We start from the raw sequence: 17,744 nt of genomic DNA on the forward strand, positions 1-17,744 counted from the left end.
TAAACAAGATCTCCTGGTGTTTTGTTTTTCTAAATTTAAAATTAGCCACAGGTGTGTGCACACAATTTGAATCAGGACTGCAGCACCAGGGAAAGTGGGGTTACCCTTTCCTGTGTGCCACGTGGCTAATTTAAACCCCACCCATCTATCCTGGAAGCTGCTGTTTACCTTGTAATAGAAAACATATTTACTTGTCGAGTAGCAGATTCAAAGATGGTAATTGATACTCGGGAAGTGATTCACCCATCCCACTGCCCAGCACCATAGTCCCAATTCAAATCACCCTCTGCAGCCACTTTTAATTTAAAAAAGAGGAAACCCTGTTTACTAGGGTGGCCATGTGTCTCTTTTACAGAGAAACATCCTCTACTGGAAGGCGTCCTCTGCTTGAAGGGCTGTCCACTCCAGTTCCAGTTTAAAGATAATGAATGAACCATAGGAACTGTTGCCCATCATCAGATAGCCCTCGGACAGCAGACTGAACAGGCAGGCACACAGGCCACCTGGTCACAGTCTTCTGCACTACGGTAAGCTTGACTCTGTTTCTATTTAAATTATAACACTTCTTTCTAAATTTGTATCGATACCTCTAAAGTAGCATATACACATTTTATGCAAATCACTATCCTCTTTTGTCCTCTCTTTTGGTGATGCATTTCCTCCTTACTGGCGATTCATAAGTGGCCACTCTACCATTCGCAGATGTTTTGTGTCATGCCTAGTTTGTTTGTAGCGGATAATGGTCAGGTGCCAGTGTAGCCAATGAAGATGTTTGTTTACAACACTAATTCATAACTGACTTGCGTCATATGCCAGCAAGCCACAGTGGAGAGCCTCCACTGGAGAAATATGCATAAACACCATGACCGTACTGAAGCTCGCCTGGTTTATATCCACAAAGGCTCTAGGCCTGCTGACTGTACACAATGAGGGTATGCAGCGGACTGCTCCGCTTAAATCATATTTGTTTTTCATCCTACACTTGGCATCGCTGGGAAAGCAGCAGGGAGTGGGAATGCATAGCAGAAGAACGCTGGCTGGCAGTGTATCCATAGGTTCGCCTTTGTACACTTTTCTGGATCTACACAGGAAATGGCACACTGTAAGACCTGATGTTCCTCTACAGATATTGGACACTGTCATATAGCGGATTCAGTTTTATTTTGGTGGAGCCACTGGCCCATTGCTCCATGAGATTTTGTCACCCTCTCCCCTTCAGAAAGGAAGGCTAAGAAGCTAGAAAAAGAAACTCTGCAATCTCTTCTTACATCATCATCCAATAAATAAATAAATACATGTCACAACTATAGAGCAGCACAGGTGGAAGCCCAACGTGTCTCTGTTTCACAGCAAATATATCCTGCAGAGTCCTGAATCCCTTCCTCTCCTGCCCTCCCCGCTCCACTGCCACCAGTATGATACTTTAGGATCCAGGAGCTCAAAGCGGTCTGATGGGCAGAGGCTCATGCTTGCACACAGTCCGTGAGAGCGATACAATCATTTGTCATCTGAAATGGCAAGGCCACCAGCTTCTCTGCTGACGGATAGCTTTCTGGCTGTTTGCAGCACAGGGTTTGCCTTCTCTTTAGCCATACACAGTGAAGGATGAAAGGTCTTTTAAGTCTAGGCAATACTGAACTCCAGACAGAAGGGAAAAGATGCTACATACATAGACAGAAGCCTTCATAATTCATGGGAGAGTTCCAGGCGTCCGTTAAGTCACATGGGACAAAACCTTTAACATAATACTAAAAACGAAGAGCCTTTTCTTCTCCATTTTAAAGCTGATACCTTTCAGGCTGAATAAGGTTACACTTGAAAGGATTTTTTGTATACCTCAGAACTCTTTAATGCACAAGGAATGGAACTTTGTTCTAAAAACCACAACGCTGAACCTTCACCCCCATCCTGAAGTTGCCCTGTCACCCATTTTCCACTCCAACTCCTCATGTAAGCTTCTCCCCAGCACTCAGCTGTCCCTCCCAGGCACTCAGTATGGGCTCTTTCCCCTTCCTACAAAGATTTGGAATGGCCAAATTCTCTTCTAACAAATGAACAAAGGGTATATTATTCAACAGCAGCACTTGGAGCAAGTTCAGTAGACGTGTCCAGACCTCTTAATGTTCCAAAGGAAGAATTCAGGCACCCTACAATAGCTGTAGGCTCATGCAAGAACATATACTTCAGGAAATGTACACGAGGGGTGTTTGGTTGCTTAAAAGTTTAAAGAAAGAAAGAGAGAGAAGCTGCCTTCCAATCCTGACCTTTTGCAGTCCTCACTTAAATGAAATTACACAGCAGTCAGTATCCGTGAGAATTGTCTCTAAAAAGTTGAGTTGATAAAAGTTGAGTAAACATTGATAAAAAAAAAAAAAAAAACAGTTGTAAAAGTTAAGCAGTGCTTTTCAATCTTATCTCAGGGCGATGGTTCACTTCCGTCTGTTTGGTACCACGTCACTCTGGGGGTCTTTGCTTTGAAGAAGTTGGCTGAAGATGTGCAGGAACAGAAACCAGTTTCAAAAAGGCATTGTAAACTAATTTAGTTTTGATAATGCTTCTCTGTTGATTACTTCCAGAGTTCTTTTCATATTCACATAGGCTGCACTGAGATCCCGTCCCAATCTTAGCAATCTGTTGGCTTCACCAGGAAACCTGCTGTTTGGTGTCTCTTCCACATGTGGGGTCAGAATAAGATGTGGAAATGTATTCCCAAAGCTTTTCAGGTCCTTGAGGATATGTAACTCTTCCCCTGCCTCTGGAAACTCATGATGTTTGGCTCCAAGAAAGCATTTCATTATTGCACTGCGTAGGCTCCACCAACTCAGTCTCAAATAAGAGCTTCACAGAATGGATGTGGTTTCTCACAGCTGGGTCCCCCAAATGGGTCATTCAATGCAGATTTCTGCCATTTCAGTCTGGAGTCTTGGCTTACTAGCTGCCCTTTCCTTTATCCCTCTACGAAGGAATGTGTAGTTCTCTCATTCTGACGGAAGCATGGCTGAACTTGGATTTGTCTCTTCACAAGCTTCTGTGAGCTGCAAATGGCGATGAAGAAGCCCATTCAACTTTCAACCATTCCAGGACACCCAGGGATATCTGTGAGGCAGAGAAATACAGTTTGGTCAGCTTGGTGTATGGTAACTCCCAAAGATGATGTGTAACAGTTATATTTGTGCTGTCACCCAAAAATGCAACTCTGATTTTGCTGGGATCAAGCAAGAATTTCTAGTCTTTCCAACACAAAAGTGGGCAGGGCTGGCCCAAGACATTTCGCTGCCTGATGCAAAGGACAAGATAGCGCCCCTGCCCCCTTTCCATGTACAGAAGCTCACCAAGCAGCAACTGAATCTTACTTCAACAGTGGTGATGGGACAGTGATGTCCTCCACAGCGAGCAGCAGGCTAGCTTAGTGGCTTGGGGCAAGACACATGACACATTCTGCCTCCTATCAGCTCACCACCACTCCCTGTCCCCAACATTTGCAGCTATTCCACTCTGCTTCATGGTTTCAGGGCTGGCCCTGAAAGGGGGCCTGCAATATAGGCGAAGCCAAAATTCAATGCAACGAGAAACCAAACTCAGTTAAAATCAAAACCTCACATGCAGGAATTGTTCAGTCAGTCAAATTCTACCTCATTGCCTTTGCTCAGTCAGAGTGTGTGGGCTGTACTTGCCAAAAAGCCAATGAATGAGGCTATAAAGCAGGGGTGCTTCAGGGGGAGGGAAGTGAGGGGGAACAACTGCATGGACTGTGATGGAGAACTGATGCAAGGCTTTGGGGAGTAATGGCATTGGTAGGTGAATAGTAGCACAGGAGTCTTGGGGTTTTTCTACACCAGGCTGTTAATCTGCTGTATCTGCTTTCAGTTTCATCACAGAATTGAGATCCGAGCACTACACAGTGTTTCCTTTCCTGGTTTCCCACTACATAACCTGTAGATGGCACTGTGGTATAGCAGAATAGCACAAATAAACAAGTGAAAGGAACTTTTACTTTTACCATTAAGTACCACATTTTCCCTGCTCTAAAAACACCATGTCCAAAGTGCTCTTTAGAAACAGAACTGAAACTGGAGGGTCACAACATTGTCTAAAGAACCCATGAACAACCGTAAGTAGGGAATGATGAGTGCACAGTACATGCCTTGTGTAGAAAAGCCCTTGGTGGCAGGTTAGATTAAAAAACAACAACTGGAACTATGAACACTCCTCATTGCTTTCATAATGATTATCAATGTCCTGGGATTAAAAACAGTCATATGTCATCACTGAAAGGCCAGCAAAGACATAATGGATTATTTTGCATTATACATATTTAGCCTTGCATTTCCTGCTTCATAGGGGTCTGGTAAAATTTTACTGGAAAAGAACATAAGAAGAGCCCTGCTGGGTCACAACAAGGGTCCATCTAGTCCAGCATTCTGTTCACACAGTGGCCAACCAGCTGTTGACCAGGAAACCACAAGCAGGACACAAGTGCAACAGCACCCCACTGCCCATGTTCCCCAGCAACTGGTGTACATAGGCTTACTGTCTCTTATACTGGAGGTAGCACATAGTCCTCAAGCCTAATAGCCATTGATAGACTTTTCCTCCAGGAATTTGTCTAACCCCCTTTTAAAGCCATCCAAGTTGGTGGCCATCACTACATCTTGTGGTAGTGAATTCCATGGTTTAACTATGCGCTGTGTGAAGAAGTACGTCCTTTTATCTGCCCTGAATCTCCCACCAATGAGCTTCATAGGATGACCCCGGGTTCTAGCTTTATGGGAGAAGGAGAAAAAAGTCTCCCTATCCACATTCTCCACACCATGCATAATTTTGTACACCTCTATCATGTCTCCTCTTACCCTCCTTCTTTCCAAGCTAATCAATCCCAGCTGTTGTAACCATCCCTCATAGGGGAGATGCTCCAGCCCCTTGATCATTTTAGTTGTCCTTTTCTGCACTTTTTCCAGCTCTACAATATCCTTTTTGAGTTGTGGTGACCAGAACTGTACATAGTATTCCAAGTGTGGTCGCACCATAGATTTGTATAGGGGCAGTATGATATTGGCAGTTTTATTCTCAGTTCTTTTCTAATTATGCCTAACATGGAGTTTGCCTTTTTTACAGACAGCTTCGGCTATTGGGCAGTATAAATGAAATCAATCAATTGATCAATACATTGGGTTGACATTTTCATTGAGCTGTCCACCGCAACCCCAAGATCTCTTTTTTTTTTTTTTTGGTGGTCATTGCTAGCTCAGATCTGATCAAGTTATACTTGAAGTTGGGATTTTTTGCCCCAACGTGCATCATTTTACACTTGCTTACATTGAACTGCATTTGCCATTTCGATGCCCATTCTTCCAGTTTGGAGAGATCCCTTTGGATCTCTTCACAATCCCTTTTTTGTTTTTAATTACCCTAAATAATTTGGTGTCATCCGCAAACTTGGCCACATCACTGCTCACTCCTAATTCCAGATCATTTATGAACAAGGTGAAAAGCATGATATTAAGAAAGCCTAACCACCTGACTGGTCAAGACTGTGCAGGCATGAACAAGAAAGGATGGGGCTCCTCAGGTAAAAATTTATCTCTTGCATTTGGGGTTAACAGGTCAAGCAAGATGGTGGCCCCACTACCATGTTAATTCTGCTACAAGATTTATGCAAATTACGAGATGCATTTGTTAACTATACAGAGATAATTAAGGTATTAAATTCCCCTGCAGCTGTACATTGACTTCAGAGTTTAAGTTTTATCTCTTTGTACATTTTAATCAAACACATTTCTACTTTAATATATTCAAGCAATAGCATGTTACAATCTTGAGTCACATAATGCAACTGCTATCTATAATTCTTCAGTATATTGTTTTCTTTTCTTGCCTTTTAATAATTGGATCCAGTCTCATTTTCAGTCTAATAAATTCTTGTCTCAGCATGCTCCCTTCTTTTATTAGCATTTATAAAGCCATTTTAAGTTATTATGGTAACTATGGTCCAAATCTATGAAAGCATTTCATGTCTCTCAGGGGGGAAAACATATGATCACTTTTCTCTTCTAGTCCTCAGGTGTTGATATCTTAGAAGACCAACATGGTCTCTCTTCAGAAGGTCTCACAAGCTTTCTCTCACTGCGAGAAGATCATATGCAACCCTTCACATCCATGCACTGCAAAGTCTCTTGAGCTTGTGATTTGGCCATTAATTTTCTCACTGGTTTGACTGTGGCAAAGACTGCTTTATCATGGGCTGATGACCCCAAATTATTCAGGGTGGTAAAAATAAAAAAGGGATTGTGAAGTGCTCTATGACGATCTCTCCAGATGGAGTGAATGGGCAATAAAAGGGCAAGTGTGGTTCAATGTAAGCAAGTGTAAAGTGATGCCCTTTGGGACAAAAAGTCCTAATGTCATGTATACATTGAAGGGGTCTGAACTGGTAGTGACTGATCAGGAAAGGGATCCTGAAGTTGAGGTGGACAATTTGATGAAAACCTTGGCCCTGTGTGCAGCAACTGCTTACAAATATCTTAATGTCAATACCAATCTCAGATGCAACCGCACTTGGAATGTTGTGTACAGTTCTGGTTACCACATCTCAAAACAGATATTGTAGAGAAGGAAAAGGTGTAGAAAAGGGCAACCAAAATTATCAGGTGGATGGAGCAACTCCCTTATGAGGAAAGTTGGCAATGTCTGGGGCTTCCTAGTTTACAAAAATGGTGAGTAAGGGAGTCTTATTAGAGGCTTATAAAATTATGCATGGTGTAGGAAAATGGATAAAGAGAATCCCCCCGCTGCCGCCGCCACCCCCCACGTCAGAATACTAGAACCCAGGGTCATCCAATGAAGCTGACTAGTGGTAGATCCAGGACAGACAAAGGGAATTCTTTCTTCACACAGTGAAACTTAAACTATGGAATTTGTTACCACAAGATGTGGTAATGGCCACCAAATTAGATGGCATTAAAAAGGGATTGAACAAATTCATGGAGGATAAGGCTATCAAGAACAGACCATGGAACAAAGGACTGGTTTAAGATTGGGAAAGGAGTACGGCAGGGTTGTATACTCTCACCCTACCTATTCAACCTGTACGCAGAATACATCATGCGATGTGCTGGGCTTGATGAATCCAAGGCTGGAGTTAAAAGTGCTGGAAGAAACATTAACAATCTCAGATATGCAGATGATACCACTTTGATGGCTGAAAGTGAGAAGGAGCTGAGGAACCTTATGACGAAGGTGAAAGAAAAAAGTCCAAAAGCTGGGTTGCAGTTAAACCTCCAAAAAACCAAGGTTATGGCAACCAGCTTGATTGATAACTGGCAAATAGAGGGAGAAAATGTGGAGGCAGTGTCAGACTTTGTCTTTCTAGGCGCAAAGATTACTGCAGACGCTGACTGCAGCCAAGAAATCAGAAGACGTTTACTTCTTGGGAGGACAGCAATGACAAATATTGATAAAATAGTTAAGAGCAGAGACATCACACTGACAACAAAGGTCCGCATAGTTAAAGCAATGGTATTCCCCTTCATGGATCACTGCCCCTTCATGGATCACTGCCTTGTTGTGACAAAGGGGCTTGCGTAACTCAGTGAAGCCATGAGCTATGCCGTGCAGGGCCACCCAAGACGGACAGGTCATGGCAGAGAGTTCTGACAAAATGTGGTCCACTGGACAAGAAAATGGCAACCCACTCCAGTATTCTTGCCAAGAAAACCCCATGGAACGTATCACAAGGCTAAAAGAAATGACACTGGAAGATGAGCCCCTCAGGTAGGAAGGTGTCCAATATACTACTGGGGAAGAGCAGAGGGAATTTCCAAGTAGTGCCAGAAAGAGTGAAGTGGCTGGGCCAAAGCCGAAAGGATACTCAGCTGTGGATGTGTCTGGTGGTGAAAAGAAAGTCTGATGCTGTAAAGAACAATATTGTTGAGGAACCTGGAATGTAAGATCAATGAATCAAGGTAAGCTGGAGGTGGTCAAACATGAGATGGCAAGATTGAACATCAACATCTTGGGAATCAGTAAACTAAAATGGACAGGCATGGGTGAATTTAATTCAGGTGACCATTATATCTACAACTGTGGGCAAGAATCCCTTAGAAGAAATGGAGTAGCACTCATAGTCAACAAAAGGGTGGGAAAAGCAATACTGGGGTACAATCTCAAAAACGATAGAATGATCTCAGTACGAATCCAAGGCAAACCATGCAACATCACAGTAATTCAAGTCTATGCCCCAACCACTGAGGCCGAAGAAGCTGAGGTTGATCGGTTCTATGAAGACCTACAACACCTTCTAGAACTAACACCAAACAAAGATGTCCTCTTCGTCATAGGGGATTGGAATGCTAAAGTAGGAAGTCAAGAAATCATCGGGATAACAGGCAAGCATGGCCTTGGGGTACAAAATGAAGCAGGACAAAGGCTAATAGAGTTTTGCCAAGAGAACATGCTGATCATAGCAAACACTCTTTTCCAACAGCACAAGAGGCGACTCTACACATGGACATCACCAGATGGTCAATATCGAAATCAGATTGATTATGTCCTTTGCAGCCAAAGATGGAGAAGCTCTATACAGTCAGTCAAAACAAGACCTGGAGCTGACTGTGGCTCAGAACATGAGCTGCTTCTTGCAAAATTTCGGCTTAAATTGAAGAACGTAGAGAAAACCACTAAACCATTCAGGTATGACCTCAGTCATATCCCTTATGAATATACAGTGGAGGTGAGGAATAGATTTAAGGGATTAGACCTGGTAGACTCAGTGCCTGAGGAACTATGGACGGAGGTCCGTAACACTGTTCAGGAGGCAGCAACGAAATCCATCCCAAAGAAAAAGAAATGCAAGAAAGCAAAGTGGCTGTCTGATGAGGCTTTACAAGTAGCTGAGGAAAGAAGGGAAGAGAAAAGCAAGGGAGAAAGGGGAAGATATATCCAACTGAATGCAGAGTTCCAGAGAATAGCAAGGAGAGACAAGAAGGCCTTCTTAAATGAACAATGCAAAGAAATCGAGGAAAACAATAGAATGGGAAAGACTAGAGATCTCTTCCAGAAAATCGGAGATATCAAGGGAATGTTTTGTGCAAAAACGGGCATGATAAAGGACAAAGATGGCAGGGAACTAACAGGAGCAGATGAGATTAAGAAGAGGTGGAAGGAATACACAGAAGAACTGTACAGGAAAGATCTGAATGTCCCTGATAGCCATGATAGTGCGGTCACTGAACTTGAACTGGAGAATGAAGTCAAGTGGGCCTTAGGAAGCGTTAATAACAACAAAGCTAGCAGAGATGATAGTATTCCAGCTGAGCTATTTAAGATCCTAAAAGATGATGCTGTTGAAGTGCTGCACTCAATATGCCAACACATTTGGAACACTCAACAATGGCCACAAGACTGGAAAAGGTCAGTTTACATTCCAATTCCAAAGAAGGGCAATGCCAAAGAGTGTTCGAACTAATGTACAATTGCGCTCATTTCACATGCCAGCAAGGTTATGCTCAAAATCCTACAAGCTAGGCTTCAGCAATATGTGAACCGAGAACTACCAGAAGTACAAGCTGGGTTCCGAAGAGGCAGAGGAACTAGAGATCAAATCGCCAACATTCGCTGGATCATGGAGAAAGCAAGAGAATTCCAGAAAAATGTCTATTTCTGCTTCATTGACTACGCTAAAGCCTTTGATTGTGTGGATCACAACAAACTGTGGCAAATTCCTAAAGAGATGGGAGTACCAGACCACCTTACCTGTCTCCTGAGAAACCTGTACGAGGGACAAGAAGCAACAGTAAGAACCAGACATGGAACAACCGATTGGTTCAAAATTGGGAAAGGAGTACGACAAGGCTGTATATTGTCGCCCTGCTTATTTGATTTATATGCAGAGTACATCATGAGTAATGCCGGGTTGGATGAATCACAGGTCAGAATTAAGATTGCTGGGAGAATTATCAACAACCTCAGATACGCAGACGATACTACCCTAATGGCAGAAAGCGAAGAGGATCTAAAGAGCCTCTTGTTGAGGGTGAAAGAGGAGAGTGCAAAAGCTGGTTTGAAACTCAACATTAAAAAAACGAAGATCATGGCATCTGGCCCCATCACTTCCTGGCATATAGAAGGGGAAGAAATGGAAGCAGTGACAGATTTTATTTTCTTGGGCTCCAAGATCACCGCAGACGGTGACTGTAGCCATGAAATTAAAAGATGCTTGCTCCTTGGCAGGAAAGCTATGGCCAACCTAGACAGCATAGTAAGAAGCAGAGACATCACCTTGCCGACAAAGGTTTGTATAATCAAAGCTATGGTTTTCCCAGTAGTAATGTATGGCTGTGAGAGCTGGACTATAAGGAAGGCTGAGCACCGAAGAATTGATGCTTTCGAACTGTGGTGCTGGAGAAGACTCTTACGAGTCCCCTGGACTGCAAGGAGGTCAAATCAGTCAATCCTAAAGGAAATCAACCCTGACTGCTCATTGGAAGGACAGATACTGAAACTGAAGCTCAAATATTTTGGCCACCTAATGCGAAGAGAAAACTCCCTGGAAAAGACCCTGATGCTGGGAAAGATTGAAGGCAAAAGGAGAAGGGGACGGCAGAGGATGAGATGGCTAGATAGCATCACCGATGCAATGAATATTGACTTGACCACACTCTGGGAGACAGCACAGGACAGGAAGGCCTGGCGTGCTATGGTCCATGGGGTCACGAATAGTCGGACACGACTTAACGACTGAACAACAAATTCCTGTAGTAACCTATGGCTGCAATAGCTGGACCATAAGGAAGGCTGAGTGAAGGAAGATAGAGGCTTTTGAACTGTGGTGCTGGAGGAAAATTCTGAGAGTGCCTTGGATTGCAAGAAGATCAAACCACTCCATGCTCCAGGAAATAAAGCCAGACTGTTCACTTGAGGGAATGATATTAAAGGCAAAACTGAAGTACTTTGGCCACATAATGAGAAGACAGGACACCCCAGAGAAGATGTTGATGCTAGGGAAAGTGGAAGGCAAAAGGAAGAGGGGCCAACCAAGGGCAAGATGGATGGATGATATTCTGGAGGTGACGGACTCGACCTTGGGGGAGCTGGGGGTGGCGACGGCCAACAGGAAGCTCTGGCATGGGCTGGTCCATGAAGTCACGAAGAGTCGGAAGCAACTGAGCGAATGAACAGCAACAAGGCTATCAATGGCTACTAGTCCTGATGGCTGTATGCTGCCTCCAGCTGAGATATTAAGCTGAAATACGATTGTCTGAACTGGGCCACTGTATTTCTTTCTGGATAACCCAGAAATTGTTTGGGACAACCAGTGACCCAAAGCTATGCAACACTTCTGGAACACTGCATGAAGCTACTTCCTTTAGCTCTCAGCATATTCAGCTGCAGCCCAAAGGAGCTTTCTCTGAGTGGCCTACTGCCATGCATAAAGCACTCTTAAGCTTGATGATTTCTGTGCAAATTCCCCCACCCCCTCAATACCTTTCATTAGTGATTTTCAAGTCACCCTCTTCATATGTTCTTCTCCATTAACAAACTCTTGTGTTAGAATGTTCACAGAAAATGAGGCCATTACATAAAAAAGAGGTCAGGATGCCATGTGGCAGTGGTCCGGCACTGATAGTTTCTTCTTTAAACACTCAACTTTTAGCATTTTCTTTCATATCCCACTCAGAAACAGTTTATTTTTCTGAGACTGCTGAAGCTGAAGAATTTATGAACAATTTGTCTAGGGGGTGGAGAGAGGCTGTGTAAATGAGATAAGTGCCTCATTATGTACACTGACCCAAATGCCGTTTATTGTCCCATTCAGATTGCTCACCTAGTCCCAAAAGGATTGCAGGGGCAAGAAGCACATAATGGCCATGTTCGGACAGCATGCTAAACCATTTTTAGCATGATGAGAACAAGTCACTGCAAGTGTTGGGCTCACACACTACCTATTCCCTCCCACCCCCGGGGAGAGGACTTCAGAGGTTTTTACTTCCAATTTTAATTGACCACAGTTTAGTGTGCTGTCCAAACCCTACAACTGTGGTTTATGTTAATTATGGTTTATTGATACAAGCCTGATTCATAATACTTGCTTTGAAGTTTACTTGTTTCAAACAAAGCATAGTGTACATTAAACAGAGATTGACAGGTTTGAACGACATGACTGTTGGTTTGGCCCTGCTAGGCCCAAGGGACCACTGGATTCTGCAGGTTCTAGAGCAGCCATGATGGATTAAGATGGAGGCCCACGATGGAAAAATCCAGCTCTGCATATGCTGCTTGGAGTTTTGCTAAATCTTACATGTCAGCTGAAGTTGATAGTACAGTCCTGATAATTCACTTAAATAAATAATAGTCTTAACAGGCACCACAATGGTTTCACAGAGAATGTAGAATCATCTATGAATTACTGGAATGTTTAGAAGAATGTGCATACGTGCTGGTGTCAAACTGACCCATGCAAAACTCTACAGAAAAACAAGGTTCTACTTACACTTCCCCCATGTCTTGTGTAAGTTCATGCAAATGAGGAAATAGACATAAAACATGGGGCCGGGGATCTGCTCCTCTCTCTAGTCAATATAAAAAGATGTTCTAGGCACATACAATGGCTACTTCTGCTGCTTCTCCTGCCACAACTTCTCCCTTCTTTTCTGGGATACTTTTCGGATATTTTCCACTTCCTCTTCCCCTGATATGGCTCGACTGGAGATAATTGGAACCTTTGCTTTACTGCACTGACTGACTTTGGTGGAGACAGAAGGATCCATGATACACTGCCACTGGATTGGAAGATAAGAATTTTACTTTTCTTACTGGAATAGTTTAAAGCAGACAGGGAACTTATGAGCTAGAGGGAGTCTCAGGGGGGAGATGCAGGTCTAGGATTCCTATTCAAGTTGCTCTGATTGCTTTGTCAACAGATTTCTAATGCCATTCCTATGCCATTCTTAAACCAGATGAAGCTGTGGTTAAGCAAAACAGAAGTGAATGCTTCCGGACTCCTCTTGCAGCTGTGCTGGAGGAAGAAGGGGAGCGAGTGAATCCAAGGCTCACTGGGACTCATTCTAATCATGCTAAACGATGGCTTAGTGTGGCATCCGAACCAGGTCAACATCTTCAGTTTGCCACAATCACTGTATGACACAGGGAATGGGCCCTGCTGTTTTGTGAAGGGCTGTTCTATGAGAACGCCAAAGCCTAAAGGCCAGGTTGAAAACCGAACACTGGATTTTTGCAGGCGAATCCTTTATTGAGCAATAGCCCTGCATCTAGGGATGGCGGAGAATTTCTCCCCGAAAATTCGGGGGGCCGAGCGCCAACGTGTTCGGCCCCCCGAACAAGTTTCGGGGAGAAATTCTCCGCCCCCCGCCCCCCCCCCCCGGGACGGGACTTACCTTTGGCGAATGTCCCTCCCAGCGGCGGGTCCGGTCGGCGGTTCGGCGGGTGTTCGTCCGGGGCGGGAGCGGCAGCTATTTGCGTTGCCCTTATTTTCGCCGTAGTCTACATAAATCTTTATGTAGACTACAGCGACCAAATAAGGAACGCGAATGGCGGCTCCCTATGGGGGCCGCCATTTGCGTACGCGTTTTTTTTTTTTTAAGTCACCTGTGATAGGCTACGTGACGATTAACGTAGCCTATCATGGCTGACTTTGCAGATCTAGCCGTGATAGGCTACGTTAATCGTCACGTAGCCTATCACGGGGGCGTTTTATTTTTTTTAAAAAAACTTTTGAGTTCGCGGCCGGGCGAGGTGAGGCGCCTCCTCCCCGGCCTGAATTTCAGCTGGGCGAGGCGGGAAGCCTCCCCCCCCGGCCTGAATTTCGGCCGGGCGAGGCGGGAAGCCTCCCCCCCCGGCCTGAATTTCGGCCGGGTGAGGCAGGAAGCCTCCCCCCCCGGCCTGAACTTCGTGGGGGGGGGCAGCGAAGCGCCTCCCCCCCACCGCGAAAAGCTTCGAGGTCAGGTAAGTGACTTTCGTCCACCCCTACCTGCATCACTCATGGATTTACATTGTGGGTCCAGACGTCATTTGCAGTTGGCAACCTCCCATGTTTTCCCACTGCTTCTTCTGTCTTTTTTCTTTCCAGAAAAAAATCAGTTAAGGAGGAACAGACTGAAGAGCCACATGGTGCCTTTTGATCGGTAGCGCTAGGAGCCCTCCATCTGGAAGCACTCATTTAGGGCATATCTCCACCCAGACAAACTGGTTCAATTGCCATTCCTTCCCTCAAGGGAAACGTAATTCTAACAGGAGGATTGTTGGTGTTGTTGTTTATTCGGTCAGTCACTTCTGACTCTTCGTGACTTCATGGACCAGCCCACGCCAGAGCTCCCTGTCGGCCGTTGCCACCCCCAGCTCCCCCAAGGTCAAGTCTGTCACAGAATATCATCCATCCATCTTGCCCTTGGTTGGCCCCTCTTCCTTTTGCCTTCCACTTTCCCTAGCATCAGCATCTTCTCCAGGGTTCTCCAACGGGAGGATTAGGATTCTCTAAAGAATAATTATTGGCACCCTCAACAAAATATAATTCCTAAGATTATGGATGAGGGGGGGATAAGGCTTAAACTGATATAAAAGCCAATATAAGTTTGTAGTGGAGATCTGCACTTACGAATCTCTACTACAAACTTACAGAAGCCTAGTTCTCTCTGTAATGCAGACATTCACGACCACACACTATTTTATAGTAATAGGTCAGGAGCAGTCTTTCCCTAGTGTTACACCATTTGCACCTTATCTTCACCTTATAAAGGATGAATAAAGAATAATCCCCCCCTTTCCCCCCCTCAGTGAACTTAAAAAGGTAAAAGGTGTCCCCAACCAGTCGTGTCCGACTCTAGGGTGCGGTGCTCATCCCCGTTTCTAAGCCGAAGAGCCAGCGCTGTCCGAAGACGCTTCCGTGGTCATGTGGCCGGCATGACTGAGCACTGAGGTGCATGGAATGCTGTTACCTTTCCTGCCGAGGCGGTACCTATTTATCTACTTGCAATTTCTTGCTTTCGAACTGCTAGGTTGGCAGAGGCTGGGACTGAAGACGGGAGCTCACTCCGTCACGCGGCACTCGGGTCTCGAACCGCTGACCTGCCGACCTTCCAGTCTGCAGTTCAGCGTCTTAACCACTAAGCCACCGCGGTCCCCATCACTGATGAACTTATTTGCTGCAGCATAAGTTCATCAGTGAACTTATGCTGCAGCAAAACCACAACAAATTATGTAAGAATTCCATTCATCATGTTGTTCAGATTGCAATGGAAATCTGAATGGAATGGAAACGGAGCTATTAAGTGTTTTACAACCTACTGCTATCCACAAAAGACGAATGAGGAGAAGAGATGCATTAAAAAAAAAAAAACATTTTTAAGAGCAGCAGACTTTTTCCTAAACATCTGTCCATGAAGTCAAAAATCAGATGTCGGGCTGGAATTCCAGCTATCTGCTGCTTTGGGTAACCCAGTGAGAGATTTAGCTTTCATCACCTCTCACGGCCATCCTTCTGACCCATGAATAAAACATGGCCAAATTCATTAACTGAGTCAGACACTCCAAAACAAAAGCCAGCAGAAAGAAACTCTCACACGCGGTCTGCCTCTAGTTCACCACTGGCTGCCCTAATGCAAGCCTGCACTTGTCCTAGTGTCATACGATTGATTGCCCTTCATTCCAGAAAGCAATGGGCATGACTTGTACAACTGAGCATAAGCACGCCACTCATTGTCTCCTCTTTGCTCTTCCTGACTCTTGGTCCCTGCCTTTGCCTGTGTACACATATGGCTGCTGATAGCACACAGTCACTTCTGTCTTTAAGATTAGTGCTTTCCACAGGGGTGGGATTGTTGTTGTTGTTTTGCCCCTCCTTTTTTCAGCTCTCTGCCTTCTCTGCTCTTTTCTCCCTCAGGTTTCTCTTTTTCACCCCACTGCCTAATTTATCCCACTGTCTTCAGCCTCAGCCTCTGCCGCCTTCTGAAGTGCAGTGCCCAAACTTGGGGCCTGTTTCCACGAATGATTTACTCTGAACTGGCTGCATATGGAGGTCGTTAGGGATACATGATGTCGTGGCCATCCAGTAGCCACCCCGGTGCTTATCAGGGAAAAACCGGATTTCCTGAGACTGCTTCAAGTCCGATTCTTTTCCTCAAGTCAGGCTCTCCCCAGTATAGTTGCTGTGTGCCCCAAGCCCCACATTGACCTTGAGTATGCTAGCTCTGCCCAGGGGTGTGCCTTTCACCCTGACCCCGGTCAAGGGGTGTTTCCTGTGTGTTTCCCATCCCCACACAAACCAATTAGTGTCTCCTCAGAAGTAACTCCCATTATGCTGAATGAGGCTTGCCCTCCGAATGCCCATATCAGAACTTACAGAGATCCCCCTCAATTGACATGACACAGTTTAAAGCCCAGTTCCCTAAGTGCAGTAAAGCACAATCTCGAGGCTCCGATTCTCCTTTGTTTTGGTTTATTGCCTTAGGAAGAAACTACTTCAACCCTTCATTATAGAGATTCTGTGGGTTAAAATGGGGGCTGGGTTCCCATCTTTGTGTTCTCCCCCCCCCTTCCCCAGAACAAGCATAGGTGTGTCTACTTGGAAGTAACTCCCATTGTGCTCAATGAGGCTTGCTCCTGAAATGCAGGTGCATCTGGAGTTTCAGGAGAAAGGAGAAAGGGGGGGAAGCCTCTCTTATTGGTTGAGCAGCCCCTGCCAGCCAGATGACGTTCACTCCACTCCCACCCCCCACCAGAAAGTAAGTTCCGTGAAGCAATTATTACTGGTGGGGAGAACCTGCTCATGAAGCCCTGCATGGACCAAAGTGCAGCAAAGCCAATTCCTTAAAAAAAATAATACTCCGGTACTCGTCCATTAGCTTTTCCTTCCGTTGTCATGGAAACATGGCCCTGGTCAGATGAGTCTGACCAGTGCAGAATAATGTGAAACCATAGTGCAGATATGATGAAAAAAGAACATTTTTAATGCACCAGTAAACCAGCACCCGCCATTCATACCCTGTCTATTGCCAAAGTAGTTTCTACATGTGTCCATAAAAGAAGAATGCAAAAATGAAATTATAAATAAATAATCGATTAACTGCTTTTTTTCATAATGGATGAGTCGAATTATTGTTGTCATATTGTGAAGTGAGGATGAGCAGCAATTCTATAAAACAGCTACAGAACGAAGTTCGTAGTACATCCTCTCCCTTTGGCCACAATGGAAAGGGAGTGGTGCCCTTCTGAGGTGCCCCTGCTGTGTGTACACCGAGCAGGGACATTGCTTCAGTGTGGTGCAATCCAGTGCTGCAGGGCTGCATCTGGGAATAACCACATAAGCTAATTTCATGGGAAAGACATGCTGAAGTGCCTCCCATACTGCTGATCCTTATGTAGCCAAAATGGCACCCCCTACATACAAGAGTGAGGTCTCCGCAGGCTCAGTGGAACACCGAGGTTTGCATAAGTACACAAATCTTTAGGGAAAAAAGGACTCGAAAACAGCCCAGGGAGGACTGAGCATGCTCAGTGGGCACAGAATGCTGCCTATCTATTGAAGGGGGGGGGGTAGAAAACTGGGGGTGGGGAGAATGGAATGGAAAACCCTGGAAGAGGGTATGGCTGGCAGGCTGGAACCTTGAACAGGAGTTCTCCAAACACTGCAACATTTTGTTGCAGGTCTCACTTTTCTTCTCTAATAAGTAATCAAAGCTACTCAGTCTAGAATGAAACTTTAAAGGCGCAATCCTAAGCATGTTTAGCTAGGG

The 17,744-nt window shown here is 44.9% G+C and overlaps 1 protein-coding gene across 1 annotated transcript in view; it reads right to left on the bottom strand.

Moving 5' to 3' along the window:
• Window positions 1-1,143: 1,143 nt before the first annotated feature.
• Window positions 1,144-17,744, bottom strand: part of ADRB2 (adrenoceptor beta 2) — an 88,425-nt gene continuing 71,824 nt past the window's right edge. The window contains exon 2 of the mRNA XM_084838679.1: window positions 1,144-3,096. Within this exon, the coding sequence (XP_084694805.1) occupies window positions 3,062-3,096 (35 nt within the window). The 3' untranslated portion in view covers window positions 1,144-3,061. The remainder of the gene's footprint in view (window positions 3,097-17,744) is intronic.

This window comes from Heloderma suspectum, chromosome 2 (assembly GCF_057233095.1).
Source record: "Heloderma suspectum isolate Gila_16-S chromosome 2, 16-S_ref, whole genome shotgun sequence".
In the NCBI taxonomy this organism is placed as follows: Eukaryota; Metazoa; Chordata; class Lepidosauria; order Squamata; family Helodermatidae; genus Heloderma; species Heloderma suspectum.